This window comes from Arvicanthis niloticus, chromosome 3 (genome assembly GCF_011762505.2).
Source record: "Arvicanthis niloticus isolate mArvNil1 chromosome 3, mArvNil1.pat.X, whole genome shotgun sequence".
Taxonomy (NCBI): domain Eukaryota; kingdom Metazoa; phylum Chordata; class Mammalia; order Rodentia; family Muridae; genus Arvicanthis; species Arvicanthis niloticus.
The window spans coordinates 41171796-41189614 of NC_047660.1; the positions used below are offsets into that span (position 1 = coordinate 41171796).

The 17819-nt window shown below is 41.5% G+C and overlaps 1 protein-coding gene across 2 annotated transcripts in view; it reads right to left on the reverse strand.

The window, feature by feature from the left end:
* Window positions 1-17819, reverse strand: part of Vwa8 (von Willebrand factor A domain containing 8) — a 320110-nt gene that overhangs the window by 130603 nt on the left and 171688 nt on the right. For both annotated transcript variants that reach the window (XM_034497994.2, XM_076930688.1), the window contains 2 exons: window positions 3820-3895; window positions 1155-1290 (listed from right to left, as the gene is read on the reverse strand). In XM_034497994.2, coding sequence (XP_034353885.1) covers window positions 1155-1290; window positions 3820-3895 — 212 coding nt within the window. The remainder of the gene's footprint in view (window positions 1-1154; window positions 1291-3819; window positions 3896-17819) is intronic.

Below are 17819 nucleotides of genomic sequence, written 5' to 3' on the forward strand. Positions count from 1 at the left end.
GAAAGGGAACCTCTACTGAGAGAGAATATGCCCTGGTAAGAGTGCCTTTAGAAAAGTCTATGAGTCATTTTCTTTGTTAGTGATTGATATGAGAGGACCTAGCCCACTGTGGGTAACGATCCCCTAGGCAGGGGTTGGTGGGGGGGGGTCTGGGGTACATAAAAGAGCAAACTGAGAGCCCTACCAGGCACAAGCCAGTAAGCCTCGCCCCTCCATGGTCTCTACCTCAGCTCCTGCCTCAGCTCCTGCCTAGAATTCCTGCCCTGACTCCCCTCCATGATGGACTATGGCCTGAGAGGTGCAGACTGCAAACTATAAGCTGAAATAAACCTTTTCCCCCCAAAGCTGCTTGTGATCACACTACTCTATGACAGCAACAGAAATCCAAACAGAGACAACACTGATGAGATTAATTTATCTTCATTTCTTTTCCAGCAATAGCTGCAAAAGAATGTTTGGGTAGGAAGAAGAAAAAATCTAAAGCAGAGAATAACCTCTTCCTGAGTGATATACACACATGTACAAATGTACACACATGCAAATTAAATAAAAACATCCAGTGCTCTTTAAAATGTGTCTAGCATTTTGCCTGCATGTGTTGACCCACTGTGTGCCTGGTGCCATCGAAGGCCAGAGGACAACACTGGATTTCCTGGAACTGGAGTTATAGATTGAGTGAGCATGGGGGTTCTAGGAATGGATCCTGGGTGCTTTGGAAGAGCAGCAAGGACTCTTAACCACTGAGCCATCTCTCCAGCCCACGTTAGTGATTTTTAAATGTACCGAGCCAATAATATAAAGTAAATTTTGTGAGCAAGAGAAACATGCCAGTGTTTCTAAAAGTTTCCAGATAGCAATTCAATAATGGAATCACACACAAATATATGAAAACTTAGTCTAAAGGTTCAAGGTTGACATTTTCAGAATAAAACAGTATAAAGCTGATTTGTCTAACTTCGACTACCAAAATTTTCAGAGACTGATTATAGAAAAGGGAAACTAGGGGCTGTGGATGATGTGTAGTGACAGAGCATGTGACTCCATGACTGAAGCTCCAAGTCTACTCTTGGCATCAAACAAAACAAGACAGCTGACAAAGCATACTACAGATGCAAACTGACACAGTAAGGAAAGCGTTGCTTCTCAGTACTCACCTGCAACAATGCGTCTTCCGTCCGCTAGAATCATTTCTCCGTTTTCTACCAGAGTTTTCAAAATACAGGTGACATTTGTTGGGGCTTTGTCTGCTTCATCTACTACTAGAATGTGACCCAACTTTACTGCTTTAACCTTTTAAAGAAAGAAAATGTATCATAATCAAGAAAAGAACCCAAGTAAGCACTACTAAAAGAACCCAAGTAAGCACTACTAAAAGAACCCAAGTAAGCACTACTAAAAGCTCATTGCTCATGGCTTTGAACTTGCCAGAGCTGCTGGTAAGTTACAGGTCCTCTACCGCACAGTCAGCAAAAGAAGCCTCACAGTTATTAAAACATGGCAGCAAGCTTTGTTCCTCTCAGAGTTAGAATCATTCCCAACAACATCTCACACCCTAGAACAGGGGGCCCTTAAGGAGTAGAAGTAGATGAAGGGCCACAGAGCTGGGAGGAGTCTGTCAGAACAGTCACTGTGTGTTTTGGAAAACTGCTTTCATGGATCTTCCAATATTGTTGCAGTTGTATAGATCAGAGGGTGGGAACTGAAGGCAAAGAGAATCAATGGTCAAACTCTATTTGCCGAGGAGTGAACATGGAGAGCCTGTGTTGTCTCTAGGACAGTAAATGTAAGAGAAGGCACAGGAAGGTGACTGGATTTCTACTGCTACAGAATGGGTTGCCAGAGCAGGGAATATGCACTTCACCTCACCAAATAATGGGACATAACTACACGTGAGTTCTGACTTTATGAAAATGGAGCACCGGTAGTCTGCTGCAGGACACTGAGTTTGGCAGAATACACAGAATAGACTTAACTTTGGGGAACAGAAGCAGGTATAGAAGCATTAGACTAATCTTGTAGAAAGGTGTAGTCTGTAAATGTTTACATAGGAAGGAGAAAGGCAGGCAAGCTGGTGAGGTCTTCAGTAACCATGCAGAGGGGGTCATGAGTAGGAAGATGGACGCTGTCAACCTGACCTACCTTGCCATGTCTCTCCTTGTGCTTTTAAGGAGGCAGACAGGAGATACTCTATGCACTTCAACATAAACCTAAGATTTCCTTCTAAAAGATATACCAATAATCTATAACACAGTAGATCACGTCCTACTGCTCTGCCTGCAGTGCTAACAATCATCTTAATGCAAACTGACGAAGGACACGCTCCACCTTTTTTGCCTTGTTTTGATTTTGTTTTTCAAGACAGGGTTTCTCTATGTAGCCCTGGATGTCCAGGAATTTATTCTGTAGACTAGGCTGGACTTTGTGGGACTGTGAAAGGTAGCTTGGTTCCCAGGTGAGCTAAGGCTCGACACCCCAGAAATCCTGAAGGGATGGTAGGCATCTCGCCTGTTCCCGGGTACCAGGGTTCCCTGTCACTAGCTGCAGTCTCCCATAGATTTGTGGTCATCAGTCACACATGGGCAATGCCCTAAGCCCCTCCACTTGCAGAGGTCGTGACCTGTGGTCAAGACAGATCTCCATTTTAATGAGGTACCTAAAGGTCTGGAGGGATTAGCCAATAAGCTTTCCTTCCCAGACACTCCTCCCTGCAAAAGGTATTTAACCTTAGGCCCACTCTGAGAAGTGGGATATGGTTTTACTCATCCACTTTCTGCCATGACAATAAATGCTTTAAAATCATGTACTCCCTCTTTTCATTGGAGTTCACCATGGGAGTCCAGGGGAGTCCTGGAGAAGGCCTTCACCTATAGAGCCCCCATCTAATTTCCCATAGAAGGCCTCTCTGCGCTACTAGCCATGGCAGCCAGCAAGCCAAGCTCAAGCCTGCTGTTGCTGACAAGCCAAGGACTATCACTGCAGGACCAGCTGGGGCCTCCCCCTTTGCCTCTTTGGCCCCAGGGTAGATCCAGCCCACGGGTCCCCACTCCATTCTCAGCTCTTTCAAGGCTTCCAGTGGTGTCTGGGTATCCAAGACTTTGAAAACAGATGGCCCTGGCCTCATCACAGGCTTGGGGATCTCTGAACCAACTGTGGCTGTCCCGAGTCTCAGACTGTGCTTTCCCATCCCCGGAGCAGTATCCCAGGGCTTCCCTACAGCCCAACATCCACCTGGCAACTGCTTTAAGATGCTTCCTTTTATCACAAAATTTCATAATGTAGTCTCAAACACTTGATAAGATTTTTTTTCTTTTTAAAATTTAGGATAAATTTAAAAAAGGAAAAAAAAAAAAAGAAAAGAAAAGACAACATCTGGCTCCTCTCCAACACATTTCTTTTCAGAGAAGAGTTGGGCTCAACCTTGGAGACTCCTGGCAGAGATCTCAAAGTCCCCAGCTAACAGTAGGGGCCTGGCTAACAGTAGCCCCAGGAAGGCTGCCTGCTGTGCAGCATTATGGCCAGGCTAAGATTTGAGTCAGCTTCCCAAAACACTGAGTCAATGTTTTGTTAGTTTAGAACAACAGCAGACTTAAAAACAGTCTCAGAAAATAAGCAGAGGATTGGTGTCAGTCCATGATTCTCAGTTGGGAAAGATAGTGCAGGAAAAGATATGTTACTTTCCCAATAATGTCATTTTGATAGAAATGTGCATTTAAAATGATGCATGTGTGTGCTCTAATCAGACAATTAACCCATCCATAGGCTGAGATACAGTTACAAGCAAAACACACTTTAAAATACTGTTATCATTGGCTTACTGACCAGAGGTGAGTCTTCATAAACAATAAGTCCATCTTTAACTGAGGGTTGAAGAGTCAGAGATTGCACTGTGGTGTCCCTAAAATCAAACCAAACATTTCAGTCAGTAAGGAATTAAACCAATGTTTGGGCATGAATAAATAAATCAATGAGTAAATCTTTGCATTTGTTTATCATCTTGATTTTCCCAAGAAAAGCCACGTAATGAGTAACAGTGCAGCCAACGAGAGGACTCTGCTGACGGTGTAAGTCTAAGTGGCTTATAAATGAATATAGTTGCCAAAGCAGCCCTTGCCTCCAGTAATCTTATTGTAGTAATTTCACTACTCAAAATGATTTCCTGAGAACAAATAGACTATTTTAAAATATGTTTAGGTTACTACATATTACAAAGAATACTTACGCTATTTAAAAATTCTGATGACAAGTTTGCCATCCTGGCCATCAGGTGAACAAACACATCGCACATCAAGGCAAAGGTCAGACTATAATGCTACTTGAAGAGCACAATTACTTCATAGGATTTTTAAGATTTAGAGATGAAATCCAAGGCCTTGTACCATACATACTATTTTTTTTTAATTGAAGCTATTCTTTTACTATTTATCTGTCCATCAAGTCAGATGTCGAAACGTGTCAGCACTGAGTCACCGACGCTCCGAGCCTCTTTTCTGAGCTGTGAAGTTACTATCACCTGTGGATGTTTTTGCCAAACCTGAGTGTAGTGTTGAGAGCAATTTTATGCCTTTACTTTCTGTATGCATGACATTTTAAGAATGAAAAATCCTATGGCCAACCTGACCAAGCTACATAATGGGATGACATGAAATAAACTGTAACCGGCATCTCTCAAAGTACAAGTTGCCTTTCAAAAAGCCCTGCTACTTATTCAAAGTAAACAATGAAACTCCACACACATAGTCTACTATGTGTAACACTCTGCCTGTATTGTAATCTTCAGATCTTAACTCTGTACTTTACTACAAACTTAAAAATTTGCAACATGCATCTTGAAGGTAAGGTGTGGTCCAAATGACCTTTAAGTCTGTCTTACAAAGTACTGTGATGGCAGCAAGGTACCCTTGGGGGTGACTAGCCACAGCACTCAGAGTTGATGGTTTATGTCCATCTTTTATTTCAGATAAGCTGAATTTAGATTTCCTATTGCACTGAGTAACTCTCCATCAAAGTCTTCACGTGCCAGGGCTAGAACAGAAACACGGACAATAACAATCATGCTTCTTTACTGTTTCTAGATTCCTGTTTCATTTACACCTTGTTAGAAAGAATTCCTTAATTTGACAGGTGATGGGTTTCTTGAGTTAGCACCTTGGGTCTGCTCATCACTGTCCTGACTCTCTCCTGATCATGATGTGATTCCACAATCATGGTCATGTGGGACGATGGTTTGTCCCCAGACTTGATTGTTCCCTCCACTTCAACAAGAATATATCTCAAAGGATCAGGTTTTGTCTTTACTGAAAATCAAATTAAATGTCCCACTAAATGTAAAGCACTGTGGAAATACATTCTGGCAGCTTATTGGTGCTTTTCAGCATGTTTTTGTGAGACATTAGAGATGTGGTTTATATCCATTTCTGTATTCTCAGGTCTTACACCGTCACGGTCAGTCACACTTTATATTATCTTTGGATGACAAATTAATTTTCAGTTTTGAATAAATTAAGAATAAAGTTTCATTAGCTGACTTAAATACAATATTAATATTCTGGCACTAGAGGAGAGGGTGGGTGGGGAAGGAAGAATACTTGTTCACACAGATTTTTATAGCAACATAATGGATTTCTCACCTCAGCTCTCACATCTTTTAAGGGCAACAACTTGACACCTTCCAGCACCAAATAGGAACAAGAAACTCTTGCATCATTGTCAGTGGGAAAGAAGGAAAGTCAGCTTTTGCAGTAATGGTGCTGCACCGCGCCTTAGGATCAGTCAACTTAAGGTGAATTTCAATTTTAAAAAGGCCAATGAAACTGCTCTATAACATTTGAAATCTGATAGTATACAACTTGTCAAATTAAATTTCTTTTTTTTTTTCTTTTGGTTTTTCGAGACAGGGTTTCTCTGTGTAGCCCTGGCTGTCCTGGAACTCACTCTGTAGACCAGGCTGGCCTCGAACTCAGAAATCCGCCTGCCTCTGCCTCCCAAGTGCTGGGATTAAAGGCGTGCGCCACCACCGCCCGGCCAAATTAAATTTCATTAAAGGTTTGGTGCTTAAAGTAAGAACATGTGGGTAGGTTTTGCTTTTTTTGCTTTGTTGTCTTCGTTTTATTTTTTAATTTTACATATTTATAATTATTGTCATTATTATATTTTTAAAAAGAAAATTAGCACAAATAAGCTGCTCTCCAAAGGTGACTGCAATGTGGATACAGGTAAATGGGAAACATGACTTTCAGTGAAACTGACTATGGGAGAAAGAGAATTGTTTCAGGATAAAGCCAGCATGCTATGGCACTTTCATGTGGAACATCAAAGGGAAAGGAAAGGCTAGTAAACTGTGTAGAATGAGAGCGACAGGAACCTCCAGTTGCCTGTGTCGGGGCAGTTACTTGTGTGCTGCGGGGAGGGGAGGGAACAATGTACTCTGCTCTGCACGGTTCCTAATAAGTAAGAGAAGAGCTGGATTTCTATGACAGCTTATAAACTCGAAGTCAGTACATAACAAGGCACTTGCTGTGGCCACAGACAGCACAGGACACAGATTCCTAATGATACATGGTCTTTTTCTTTCAAAGTATTAGATTTAAATCATTGCTCCACATTTATGAGCATCTTGGGTCAAACATATTAATTCTACACATACGAAACAATGCCTGAAGAGAATATAGCAACTTCAAAACTGTTTTGTCTTGTTCCTTTCAAAAAACAGCTTTGAAATATTAGCTAATAAACATTTAGAGTCAACAATGTTAACAATACTAGGGAGAAGAAAAGCTAAACCACATCTCAGCTTCAGTTTCTTTGGCCGAAGTTTTAATAGAGATGGTTTTCCAGTTACTGGTAATGCTTGAGTTAATTAATGAATGTTCAGCTAATAGCTGCCATTTATGCTATTAGGAATTATTCCTGCTTCTTACTAGTTTACAAAGTGTAATTTCTACCAAAGTTAAAGTCAGTATGTGGGTGGCACAAAGAAATAGTATGCTAAACTAGTTTCCTTTTAACTATAATTTACATTGTTTTGAAGTCGAGTTTTTTTTATATGCAGTAGTTTACTTAAAAATGATGCCAGATACAATAAAAACAATTAAGTTATGCACAGACCAAATCTTTGTTAAAATGAGGGAATAGAACTGGTGTGGGTGGGTGGTGTGGTGGGGGGAGGTGGACTTCCGAGGAGGCAGGGTGGGAGTGTGTGGGTGGGTAACTAGCCTCTGAGGAAAGGGGCAGAAAGTGTGTGTATGGGGGAAGGTCAGGAGAGAAAATGCAGTCTGCTCTGAAATGCGTTTGTACAGCTACATAAAGCTGTTCTCCAATCCGCCCAGGAATAAAAAATATTAAAATAAAGATGTTTATTTTGAGGATATTTTAATGAGCTTCATTCCCATAGATTTAGGTTAGTATTTTTCCCTTAGGAAAAAACCCTAAGGGTGAAAGAGAAGGCATAGGAACTTCAGAAGCTGGTATCTCCTGCAGAACCCAATATGTCCTAAAACCAAAGCGTCTACAGACCACTCAGAATGAGGTAAATATGAGACCAGAACACAGAAGACTCGGGAAACAATGAACACAGATTTGATCAGTACTGTAAACAGAGGGGTGATTCAGAAATAGAACTACATGATAATTCTTATCAATAATTATTGGGGGTTGGTCCAGTGCTGCTATGCATTCAAATGCTAAATATTGGCCTTTAAGATCTGGTTGCAGTCCAGCCGAGCACATTCTCAAGTACACCAAGTGATGTATAAACTTTGCTAGCCTATCTTCTCTGATTGGTTAAATAAAAGTAGTTGACAGCCAATCATTGGGGAGAATAGAGGTAGGTGGGGTTTCAGTTACCAGGCTGGGGGTCCCAGGTAGGGACCCTGAGAAAGAGAACAGAGGAGAAGGAAAGAAGCCGGATAGGGCAGGAGGTCTCCCTCAGGCAGGATGGACCAGCAGCATGGGCTAAGAGAGGTGTCCTTGAGGGCAGATGGATGGGACAAAATTGGTGTGGGTAAGACTCAGACTCTCAAACAGCAAGTGATTGGGAAGCACAGATGGGAAGTAGCCAGTCTAGCATAGAAAAATAGATTAGAGCAATCACCCAGTAACTGTGCTAAAGCTGCTTAAATAAGCTTTATTATTAAAGTATTAAGATCATTATTATTAAGAGTAAATAAATCAATAAGACTTTCACTAGATTATTTGGGGCCTGGCCAGGTCATAATAAGAACTAATAGTTATTAATTATTATATAACAATAAATAAGATATAAATAATATTTACTAAATAAGGTTTCTTTAAAGACTGGGTCTCAGTATGTGGTCTTTGCTACCCTAAAATCCCAAATCACAAGAAAGCCACCTGCCCTGCCCCACATCTGAGTGCTGGGATAAAGGTGTGGGCTGCTATGTCTGGCTGACATTAGATATTTTTTAAGTGAAACTTTGATACCAAGACCATTTTTTGTTTGTTTGTTTGTTTGTTTGTTTGTTTTGTTGTGGCAGTATTTCTCTGTGGAGTCCTGACTGTCCTGGAACTCACACTGTAGACTGTAAACGAGGCTGACCTCAAACTCACGGAGATCCGACTGCCTCTGCTTTCCAAGTGCTAGGATTAAAGGCACAAGTCACCACCTGGCTCAAGAACATACTTTTTTATTGACTAAATTCTCTGACATCTTCATACAGGACTTAACTGCTTTCTGTTACCTTCATTTCCCATCATCCTCTGCTATCACCACCTCCTGTCTACAGGTCCCTTTCCCAAATTCTTTGTGATCCACTCATTTTGACCAGGCCATTTGTGTAGCCACTGGTGTAAAATACCCACTGTTCCTAGTAGGATCACCAGTGGATACACAACTGAAGGTAACAAATTTCTCTTTCCCTGAATCCTTTAGTAGCCAACAGTTCATCAGGGATCGGGCCCCATGAATCCCTTTCTGACCTGGCTGTTGACAGGCTCAGTCTTGTACAAGCCTGTGTTATTTTAAGATAGTAAAATAAAAATGCAGTAATAATTATTAATGAAACATGGAGGTACTCATGTGGATATGATGTTAATAAGTTTAAGAATTAACACCACATGAAACTCAAGAGGAGAAAGGAAGACCAAAAGAGGGGGTATGGGATAAGGGGTTTTGGGGGAGAATGAAAGAGGAGACAACAGTGAAAGGTAAATACATAAAATATTCAAAAAAAAAAAAAAACAAAACAAAAAAACCAAAAACCAGATAATGGGTCTGGCAAAAAAAAAAAAAAAAAAAAAGATAGTTTACTTATTTCAAACTATTTTAAAAAGTTTCCAGGAGACGCATATTGGCTAAGATCTCTTTTTAAGCTCTTCACAAAAGAATTTAAGTCTCTGTTTAATATTCTCAAGAGAGAGGCAAATCCTAATTTCCCTCAACAATTAATTAACAAAAGAGGAGTAATTTTACAAAAAGTAGAAGAAGCTACCTTTAAATATTGTATAGATTGATTAATTGTTGTCTGTTTTATAGTAGTCCTTTGATAAAAGAGATTATTAATAAAGATTTATACTTCTTTAAATAGTGTCTTCATGACTCTCTGAGGGTGGAAAGAGCGGCTGTTGGCACTTCTGACCTGATTTTACAAGAACTCTGAAAAATTGGCTTTAAAAACAAAAGAGGGGAAACTGTACCCCCAGAATGAGTCTCCCAAAAATACTCTCCATCATGCCTTGTTCACTTTTAACTTTCTAAAACTGAAAGCTCATGGCAAATCTGCCGCTGACTGCCTCTGACATTGCTGAGACCAATAAAAATTATGCCACAGCTATGTGGAAGGACCCTCTTACCCTTAAATGGAATGGCCAGGACCCAGTTCTCATACGGGGCCGAGAATTGATATGCCTGTTTGATACCACAGAAGGCACAGGTAAATGGCTGCCAAAAAGATTAATGAAATAAATAGATACCCCCACAAAACCAGGCCCAATTATAAATAAGATGAATAACAATTAACATCCAGGGAAGAGAAATCTCCCTGAGAATTCCCTTCTTTTTCCTTTCCAGGTAAAAATGAATTACCCGTGATGTCTGCTGTTAGGAGTTCTAATTCTGATGCTGGCCTCCGGACTTATATTACTCAGACCTTCGACGGGCCTTTGACAAGGACATCAAACAGCTAGAGATTGACATCACTAATCTCAAGAAATCCCTCATTTCGCTGTCTGAAGTGATCTCCAAAAATTGCAAAGGACTTTATTGGACTTGATTTACTCTTTTACAATAGAAAAGACTGTGTACAGCCCTTAAAGAAGAATGTTGCTTTTACATAGACAAAACAGGGATGATTAAAGAGAGCATGAAAAAGGTCAGAGAAGGCTTTGAGAAAAGACAGAGCGAGAAAGAGAAAGAGAGCTGGTACAAGAATTGGTCTTCAACCTCTCCATGGTTGTCAACCCTACTTCCTTTCATCTTGGGACCATTAATTGGGTTATTTTTGCTTATTTCTTTTGGTCCCTGGGCCTTAAATAGGCTGACTAACTTTGTGAAACAACAGATAGATAATATGATAGGAAAACCTATTCAGATACATTATCATAAGTTAGCTATGGAGGACCATGAGACTCAAGATGAGGTTTTTACTCTATCCAGGGTGTTCCCAAATCCCATCTCTACTCAACCTAAAAGAGGGGACTTCTGCCCCTAGACCAATCAGAGAGGGGTCACCTGTGGGAAGCGACTCCGCTATCACCATTACAAGGTGGCGCTTGGCATAGGCATTGCTTGAGAGAAAAGACAACTCCATATATGGAGTTGTATGCGCTGAGAGGTGTGGTTACCTGATCACCCCACCTCACATCATTGAGAATGGCCAATCACCAGTGACTTCGTGGCAGCTGCTGATAGGATTAAGGCAATGCTTATAAGGGGATGCACAGGGAGGAGAAAGAGGGAGAGAAGAAGCTTGCTGTATAGGGATAGTTGAATAAACTGCTTGAAGAAGAACACGGTTGCCGTTGCCTTATTCCACTGGTCGGACATGGGTAGCGACAGCCACCCAGAACCCCCTCTGACTGGTGATCTGAATTCTTGCTTAGGCTGCGAGGCTAAGCACTGCAAGGGAATATAATTAAAAGTTTAAAATATGCTTCTGGGTTACCTGAGAGACAAGCCTGACTGCATAGGGGTTGATGTCAAAAGTATCCCCTCTCCAGGAAAAAGGCATCGGGATGGGTATGGCCCTCATGCCTCACTGGACAGGAGGACTGGAGCCATTACAAGGTCCCCTTTAATTACTGGATGCCAGGCCTCTATCCCCGCCTTGGCAAGATTAGAATCGCCACAGCCCTTCTATACTTGGAGAAGGGAAGAGATGTCAGGGGCATCTCTGCTTATACACTGAAGGCCTAGAATCAGCCATAAGCCTAAAATCAGCAATAGGCCTGACATACATGCCTGCTAACACAAAGTCTTGGGTCTCTGTGGAAAAACAGTGAAACAGATGGCTATAAGCTATTTTAAACCAGCAGCTTTTGTAGAAATTTACCAGGCTGAGTAGTCATAGACCTTGTAAATAGACAGCCTTGGTGGATAGTACCAATTTAGATAAGGACAAGTGAATCATAGGCAGAGTCATAGTGACCTGTCCCCTGAACCTTCACCCAGCTGATACCCCGATCTGAAAGATATCTGTACTCCCCCTGAACACCTATGCTCCCATGTCATTCCCTTCCCCACATCCTGCATTTTTGTGTCTATAACTCCTGTGTTAAAAAGTAAAAATTATGATTTGATAAGAAAAAAAAAAAGAAAAAAAAAAACCAGAATTAACCATTTATAGATACCCTGTCCTTTTACTGAATAGTAGAAGCACATGGCCTCTCCTGTGATACACAACTTTATCTTGTTATATTGGGAGAGAAATTACCTTGGGCTTTCAAATAGATTCAGTCTTTGTTAAAAGAAATGTTGCCAACCAATACAAAAGAAAGGAGACAAAAACTAAGAATAAGATTAATGCAATACAAATTTTAAAGACAGCACCAAAACTGCATTTGAATACATCTGGCTTGGTCAGCCACTCAGACGCCTAAGCCCAAGGCAACTCATCTCTAGAGGTAATTAACATACATCCTGAGAAAATACAATAGAGAAAAATGATGAAATTTGAGAGGAAAAAAGGGAAGAGGGGGTGTGGTGTGTGGGGTGGAATGGGAACACCATAGTGCTTGAGCCTTCTCAAGGCTTAGAAAACAAACTCCTTATGATTCCTGCCAGACCCTGAAGAGACCCCTGCCCTCAAACAGTCCCATAGAAGTCAGCTTGCCTGGTGCCACTTTGCTAAAAGCCTAGATGCAAAACAAGTCCTAACAAACTATGATGGAGGAAGACTGGAGAGGGGTAATGCTTTTTTTTAAAGAAGTTTTCTGGATATGGATGTACCACTCTGTAGCTCTTGGGTAGGAAACAGCAGGAAGAAAGGGGACTAAACCAGTCTCCTCCTGGTGCCAAACCTCTCAAGTCTGCCTGGTTTACCTTTACCACATCTCCTTGTCCTTCTGGCTTCACAGTACTCCACAAGGAATCCTCTCATTAATGAAGCCATGACAAGTATTTCCACAAACTCAGAAAAGCTTAGCAAGTTGTTCAGCCTTTAGAAATAAAACACTCTGCTCAGATGGTGCATAGATAATTGGATCCTTTTCGCCAAAAACTAGCTTTCTTGGTTGAGAAATTTTAAGAACTCAAAAATTTTTTGCTTTTTGACAGGCATTCACTTTTTTAGACAAAAATGAAAGACACTATACAGTTTCTCTCGTCAGTGTGGAAAGGGTTAGAAGGATGGGGTGGGAACAAACATTAAAAGTTGTCCATAGAGGCAACCAGAGGCTCAGACTGATGAACGCTTTGTTCTCCGGACAAATTGCTATCAGAAAATACGGTACATTCTAATTTACATGTTTAATAGGAAAACTGAGCAAATTTTCATGACATGATATTCTGTATTCTTTCATTCATGACATATTTACTGCATTAGTAGTAACACGTGTGGCTTTATTGGAGGACTAGTCAAACAGAACAGGTAGCAGGCTGGGCGGAGGGCTCATCTGGGAAGTGCTTGCTCGGTGCTGTGCGAGCTTCAGGACCGGTTTGGTCCCACACAATGCTCATTAGAAAGCTGGTGTGGCCCCTTCTTCCTGGGCTGCTCAAGGGCTGTCGTCATGAACGCCACAGTAAGTAGCCTCACCGGGAAGTTCTCGAGTTATGTCTTGTTCAGAGACAAATGAATAGCCATGATGTCCCTCACAGTGGAAAGCCACTCCTGGCGGTTTATGATCTGGAGAACATTCCCACTGATCTGGTTCTACATTTGCCAGTCTCAAGTCACATGGGGGAGAAGAAGGTGTGCAAACAAGTGTGCACTGCTGGAGCTTTCCAGTTTACCTACCTGCTGCTTCATGTTTGATGATCTCAAAGGGAGACACTGCTTTTAGTGGCAACAATAAGCTTCCACTTCAGGTCTACCATTCCTGGGCACTTCAGTAGAGAGGGAGAAGTACAGGTATCCCAGGGGATCACAGGGCAGAGCAGCAGAGGCTCTCTGGACAAATTCATGTGAATTTTGTTGTTTCACATGTCACCTTTTATTTAAAATCTCACCATCTGAGTGCATTTGCTTGTATCTGTCATATCATTTCTTAAACTCCAAATGAAGAAAATGGGTGGTTTAATCAGGGATGGGTTTTGGTGTGAAGGTCAGCACTTTGGAGCTATCCATAATAAGGCTGAGAAAAGGCTGCATATAGCATTTGCTGGCTTCTGCTGGTAGACCCAGCAGCAAAGGCACCATTGTCTGATGTTACATGGCTGTGTCATCCTGAGACTGAAAAGGCCTCCCACTTCCCTGGCAATTTCTCCTAGCCTTATAGAAGGAGTGTCAGCTATGATAGGACTGTTTAAAAAAGGAAAAAGAAAACAACAACAACACATCATGCCAGAATCTGCCCACAGGCAGTCTCATGTCTACATACTTCAGCGCAAACCAAATGGGTAAGTGGGAAAAGACACTCACTGGCTCATGGCTTAAGATAGTTTCCCAGAGCCCTGGTTGTGTGGCTATCTTGCTGGACATAGGCAGCTGACATAGTCCTGACCTTTGAGGGTTCATTGTCCAGTGGGGTGGATGGGGACAGGGACATTCAACTGTGATAAAAAAAATGACAGGTATACTAACAGAATCTGTCCTAGGTCACTGTCCCTGAACCTACTATCAACAAAAAGTTGTTTTGAAAAGACGCATTTTGAAACATATAAAAATAGAAGCAAAAAAAACCCATGAGTTAAAACTGAAAAATAGTACCTTAAAATAATCTTCATTTTTATTTGTTAAAACAAACATTTGCCTTTATTAAAACAAACATTTGCCTTCATTAGGAGTTAAAGGCAGCTAGTTTGGTACAAACAATAGGAGTGGTCCACTTGGTTATTTGTGATGTAAAAGTCCAGCCCTAAGTTCAGTTTAATCAACGGCTAGAGAACAGGTCACACAAACAAGGCAGAGAAGTGTCCCGAGGTGACATTCACACTTTGGTCTCCCTGCTCTGCTCTGCTCTGTTCTCTGCTCTGCTCTCTCTGCTCTGCTCTCTCTCTGCTCTCTGCTCTCCCGCTCTCCCGCTCTCTCTCTGCTCTCTGCTCTCTCTGCTCTCTCTGCTCTGCTCTGCTCTGCTCTTCAAATGCTTTGGCCAAAGGTAGCACAGAGAACAGGAACAACATCTGCTTGCAAAAGACCAGCAGGAAAGCATTAAGAACTCTTTCTCCAGGAAAGCATGGTGCTCTGTGGACTTGCTGCTGGGAACTGGGAGTCACCACAAGTTCTGCACAGGACAGAAAGTGATCAGCTGGGGGCTCTGTGAGGCATAAGGAGGACGGAATGGAGGCTGGGTTTTAGTTAGGAGGCTACAGCAAACCAGGGCAGAGACACAGGATGGACTATCTACTACACAGGATGGAATGGCTACTATATTAACAGGCTGAGGCTAAGGCTGTCTTTCCAAGAGAGGCAGACCTGTTTCCTTTAGCTATTGGCCGGGACCCTTAAGCAGTCATTAGCCCAAGTTTTGTTGTTCCTTTTACAGGTCCATCTCATACTGAATCAACTTACCCACTACATCTCTAGACTAGAGAGAGAAAGTTGTCAACATGCAGAATAATCCCACTGTAGTTATAAAGTGAGTCATTGCTGCTAAACTTTCAGGGTTTAAATTCTACGTTGTCTCAATTTACTTCCTATCATATGATCATTTGTTTAAATTTTTACTCCATTTTCTACTCCCCTGCAAGTTTCCTATAAAAACTGTCTTTCAGAAATCACTTACACAAACATTCTTATCTCTGGCTCTGCATCAAGAGACTCAGACCTAACATGCATGTTGACTATTTTCAAGTAGCAATCACTTTTAGTTTATCAGCAATGTTACTGTTTCTTCCTGTACAAAACATTATAGATATACCTCAGTTCACAGGAATTTCTCATAGAGTTGTGTACTGAGCAATCCCAGGAACATCTACCAAATCTCTTGGTTGAAATAACCTATTAGGGGCTGGAGAGATGGCTCAGCAACTAAGGGCACCAGCTGCTTTCCTAGAGGACCCACGTTCAAATTCCTAGCACCTACATGGCAGCTGACAACTGTCTGTAATTCCAGTTCCATCGGGGATCTGGTGCCCTGACATAGACATACATGAAGGCAAAGCACCAATGCACACAAATAAATCATTTTATCAGTGCTCATTTGTCACTACCATCACCATCTAAGAGCAGCAGCTGTCACATAAGTAGCTCTGCACTTTTTTTTTTTGCTTTTAATATTTTTTATTAGATATTTTATTTACACTTCAGATGCCATCCCCTTTCCCCATCCCTCCCCTTAGAAAACCCCTATCCCATGCCCCCTTTTTCTTTTTGCACATATACATTTTTTAAAAATGTTAATCATAGGCTTTATAAGTTTGGTATTGCTCAATCAGAGGTGTAACCCACTACCCAACCTAAATATATCAACTATCTTTGACTGGTGGAGATACATGAACATCTGCCTCCCTGTCTCTCCCCTCTTTCTCTCTTTCATCACCTAGCTTCTCCTCTCCTTCTTCTCCTCCTCTTCTTACTCCTTCTCTTCCTCTCAGTACTCCTCCCACCTTAGCTCCTCCTACATATCACCCTTCCTGTTAAAATGAAACTTTTCTCTCAAAATATAATTAGAGCATAATTATGCCAATTTGTACCAGTGAGGTACAAGATAGTCCTAATACCCGTCCATCCTTTTGTTGACTAACCAGCACCTCTGTCATCTATCCTAGCTAAAACATTTAGTTCTGAACCTGGCTTTAGGATGAATGTCAGCTGACGGCCATCCACTCAAATCTTTTCTCTCAAGGTAAATAGCCAGGATTGGCTATGAGGCTATAAGTTTTCAACCCCATCAGAAATCCAGAATGACTGAGTTAACTATAATTGTGGGAAGCACAAAGCATAGCTTCTAAAACTTAACCAATTTATAGAGACCTCTGAACACCTGGACACTCCCTCTACTACATAACGTTGGAGCATCTGTTTTTCCACCTTCTGGCCCAGGATCATCTGACAGACCTTAGTGCTGCAGAATTATTAAGGGCTGATTACTCTGTCTAGGCAGATATAATCAGTTCACTATTCTGCGAGTGTGTCCTTTTCTGGACAGTAATTTGTCTGTAGAAGACAGAGGCACTTCTTGTCTAGTGGCTGTCTCACCACAACTGGAGTAACTCCAAAGATGCTCAATTTCTTCTTAGAATTCAATATATGAAGCTGTCAGGAGCAGACAGGTCTCTAATCAAAATGAACATTAATACAGAAATGTTTGTCATGTCAATTCTGTGGATTTCTGATGTTTTGAAAACCAACTATCCATGTAAGGTAATTTGGACTGTTGCCTGGTAACTTCACTCAGCTATTTCTAAATAAAACATAGAAAACACCCTAACAATAAACTCCAACCCATAAATTTGCTGTAGTCCCCTAACTCACAGGCTGACCATCTCAAATCAGTTTAAAAAAAGTTAAAAGAAGGACTGGGTCTAAGCAGCTCAACAAAAGCATGACCAGCTGAGAAAGAGTCCCACAGGCTCCTCCCTCTTTCCAGCCTGCTTTTACAGAGCATCAGAGAGCAAGCTGCTTGGTGGAAATGAAGCACTCAGGTCTGCAGTGCTGGCTCATCAACCTCTGCAGTCCACAGATGAAAAGCTAGAAACCAAGCAAAAGATGGTATCATGGAAGCAGGGCCATCCCAGGGGACAGTAGTAAAAGCTCACCCTGCTAATGTTATCTGTGAATCACCTGGGAGACAGAAAAGAGGACCACAAAATTTGCTGGTGACACACCTCATAGGAGGGATGGATAAAGTACATTTAACAACCTGGAGAAGTTGTCAAAAAAGCAGAAAAGAAAATCTAGTAAGGACAGTATTATTGATTAAAAATGGGGAAAGATGGAACAGCTGCCCGGGGAAAATAGTTTGGGATGAAGCTGAGTAGATATTAGAAACAGGACACTAGAATTTAGCCTATCAAGTGATATTACACAGACTTGAGTCAGGATATAAGCATTAGTTGCCCAAGAGTTTAACTCTCTGAATAGCACTGTAGTAAGCCATCTCAGATTCAGTACAATGAAGTCAAGCAAAGAGCTAAAGCCATGATGTACAATGTGTGACTGTGTGAGGTCAGCCAGCATTAACTTTCCTATGCCTCACTGGTTCACCTAAAACAGAGACAGTCATGGTAGAATTTACAAGCACATGGTGAACAGCAACTAGCTACAGGT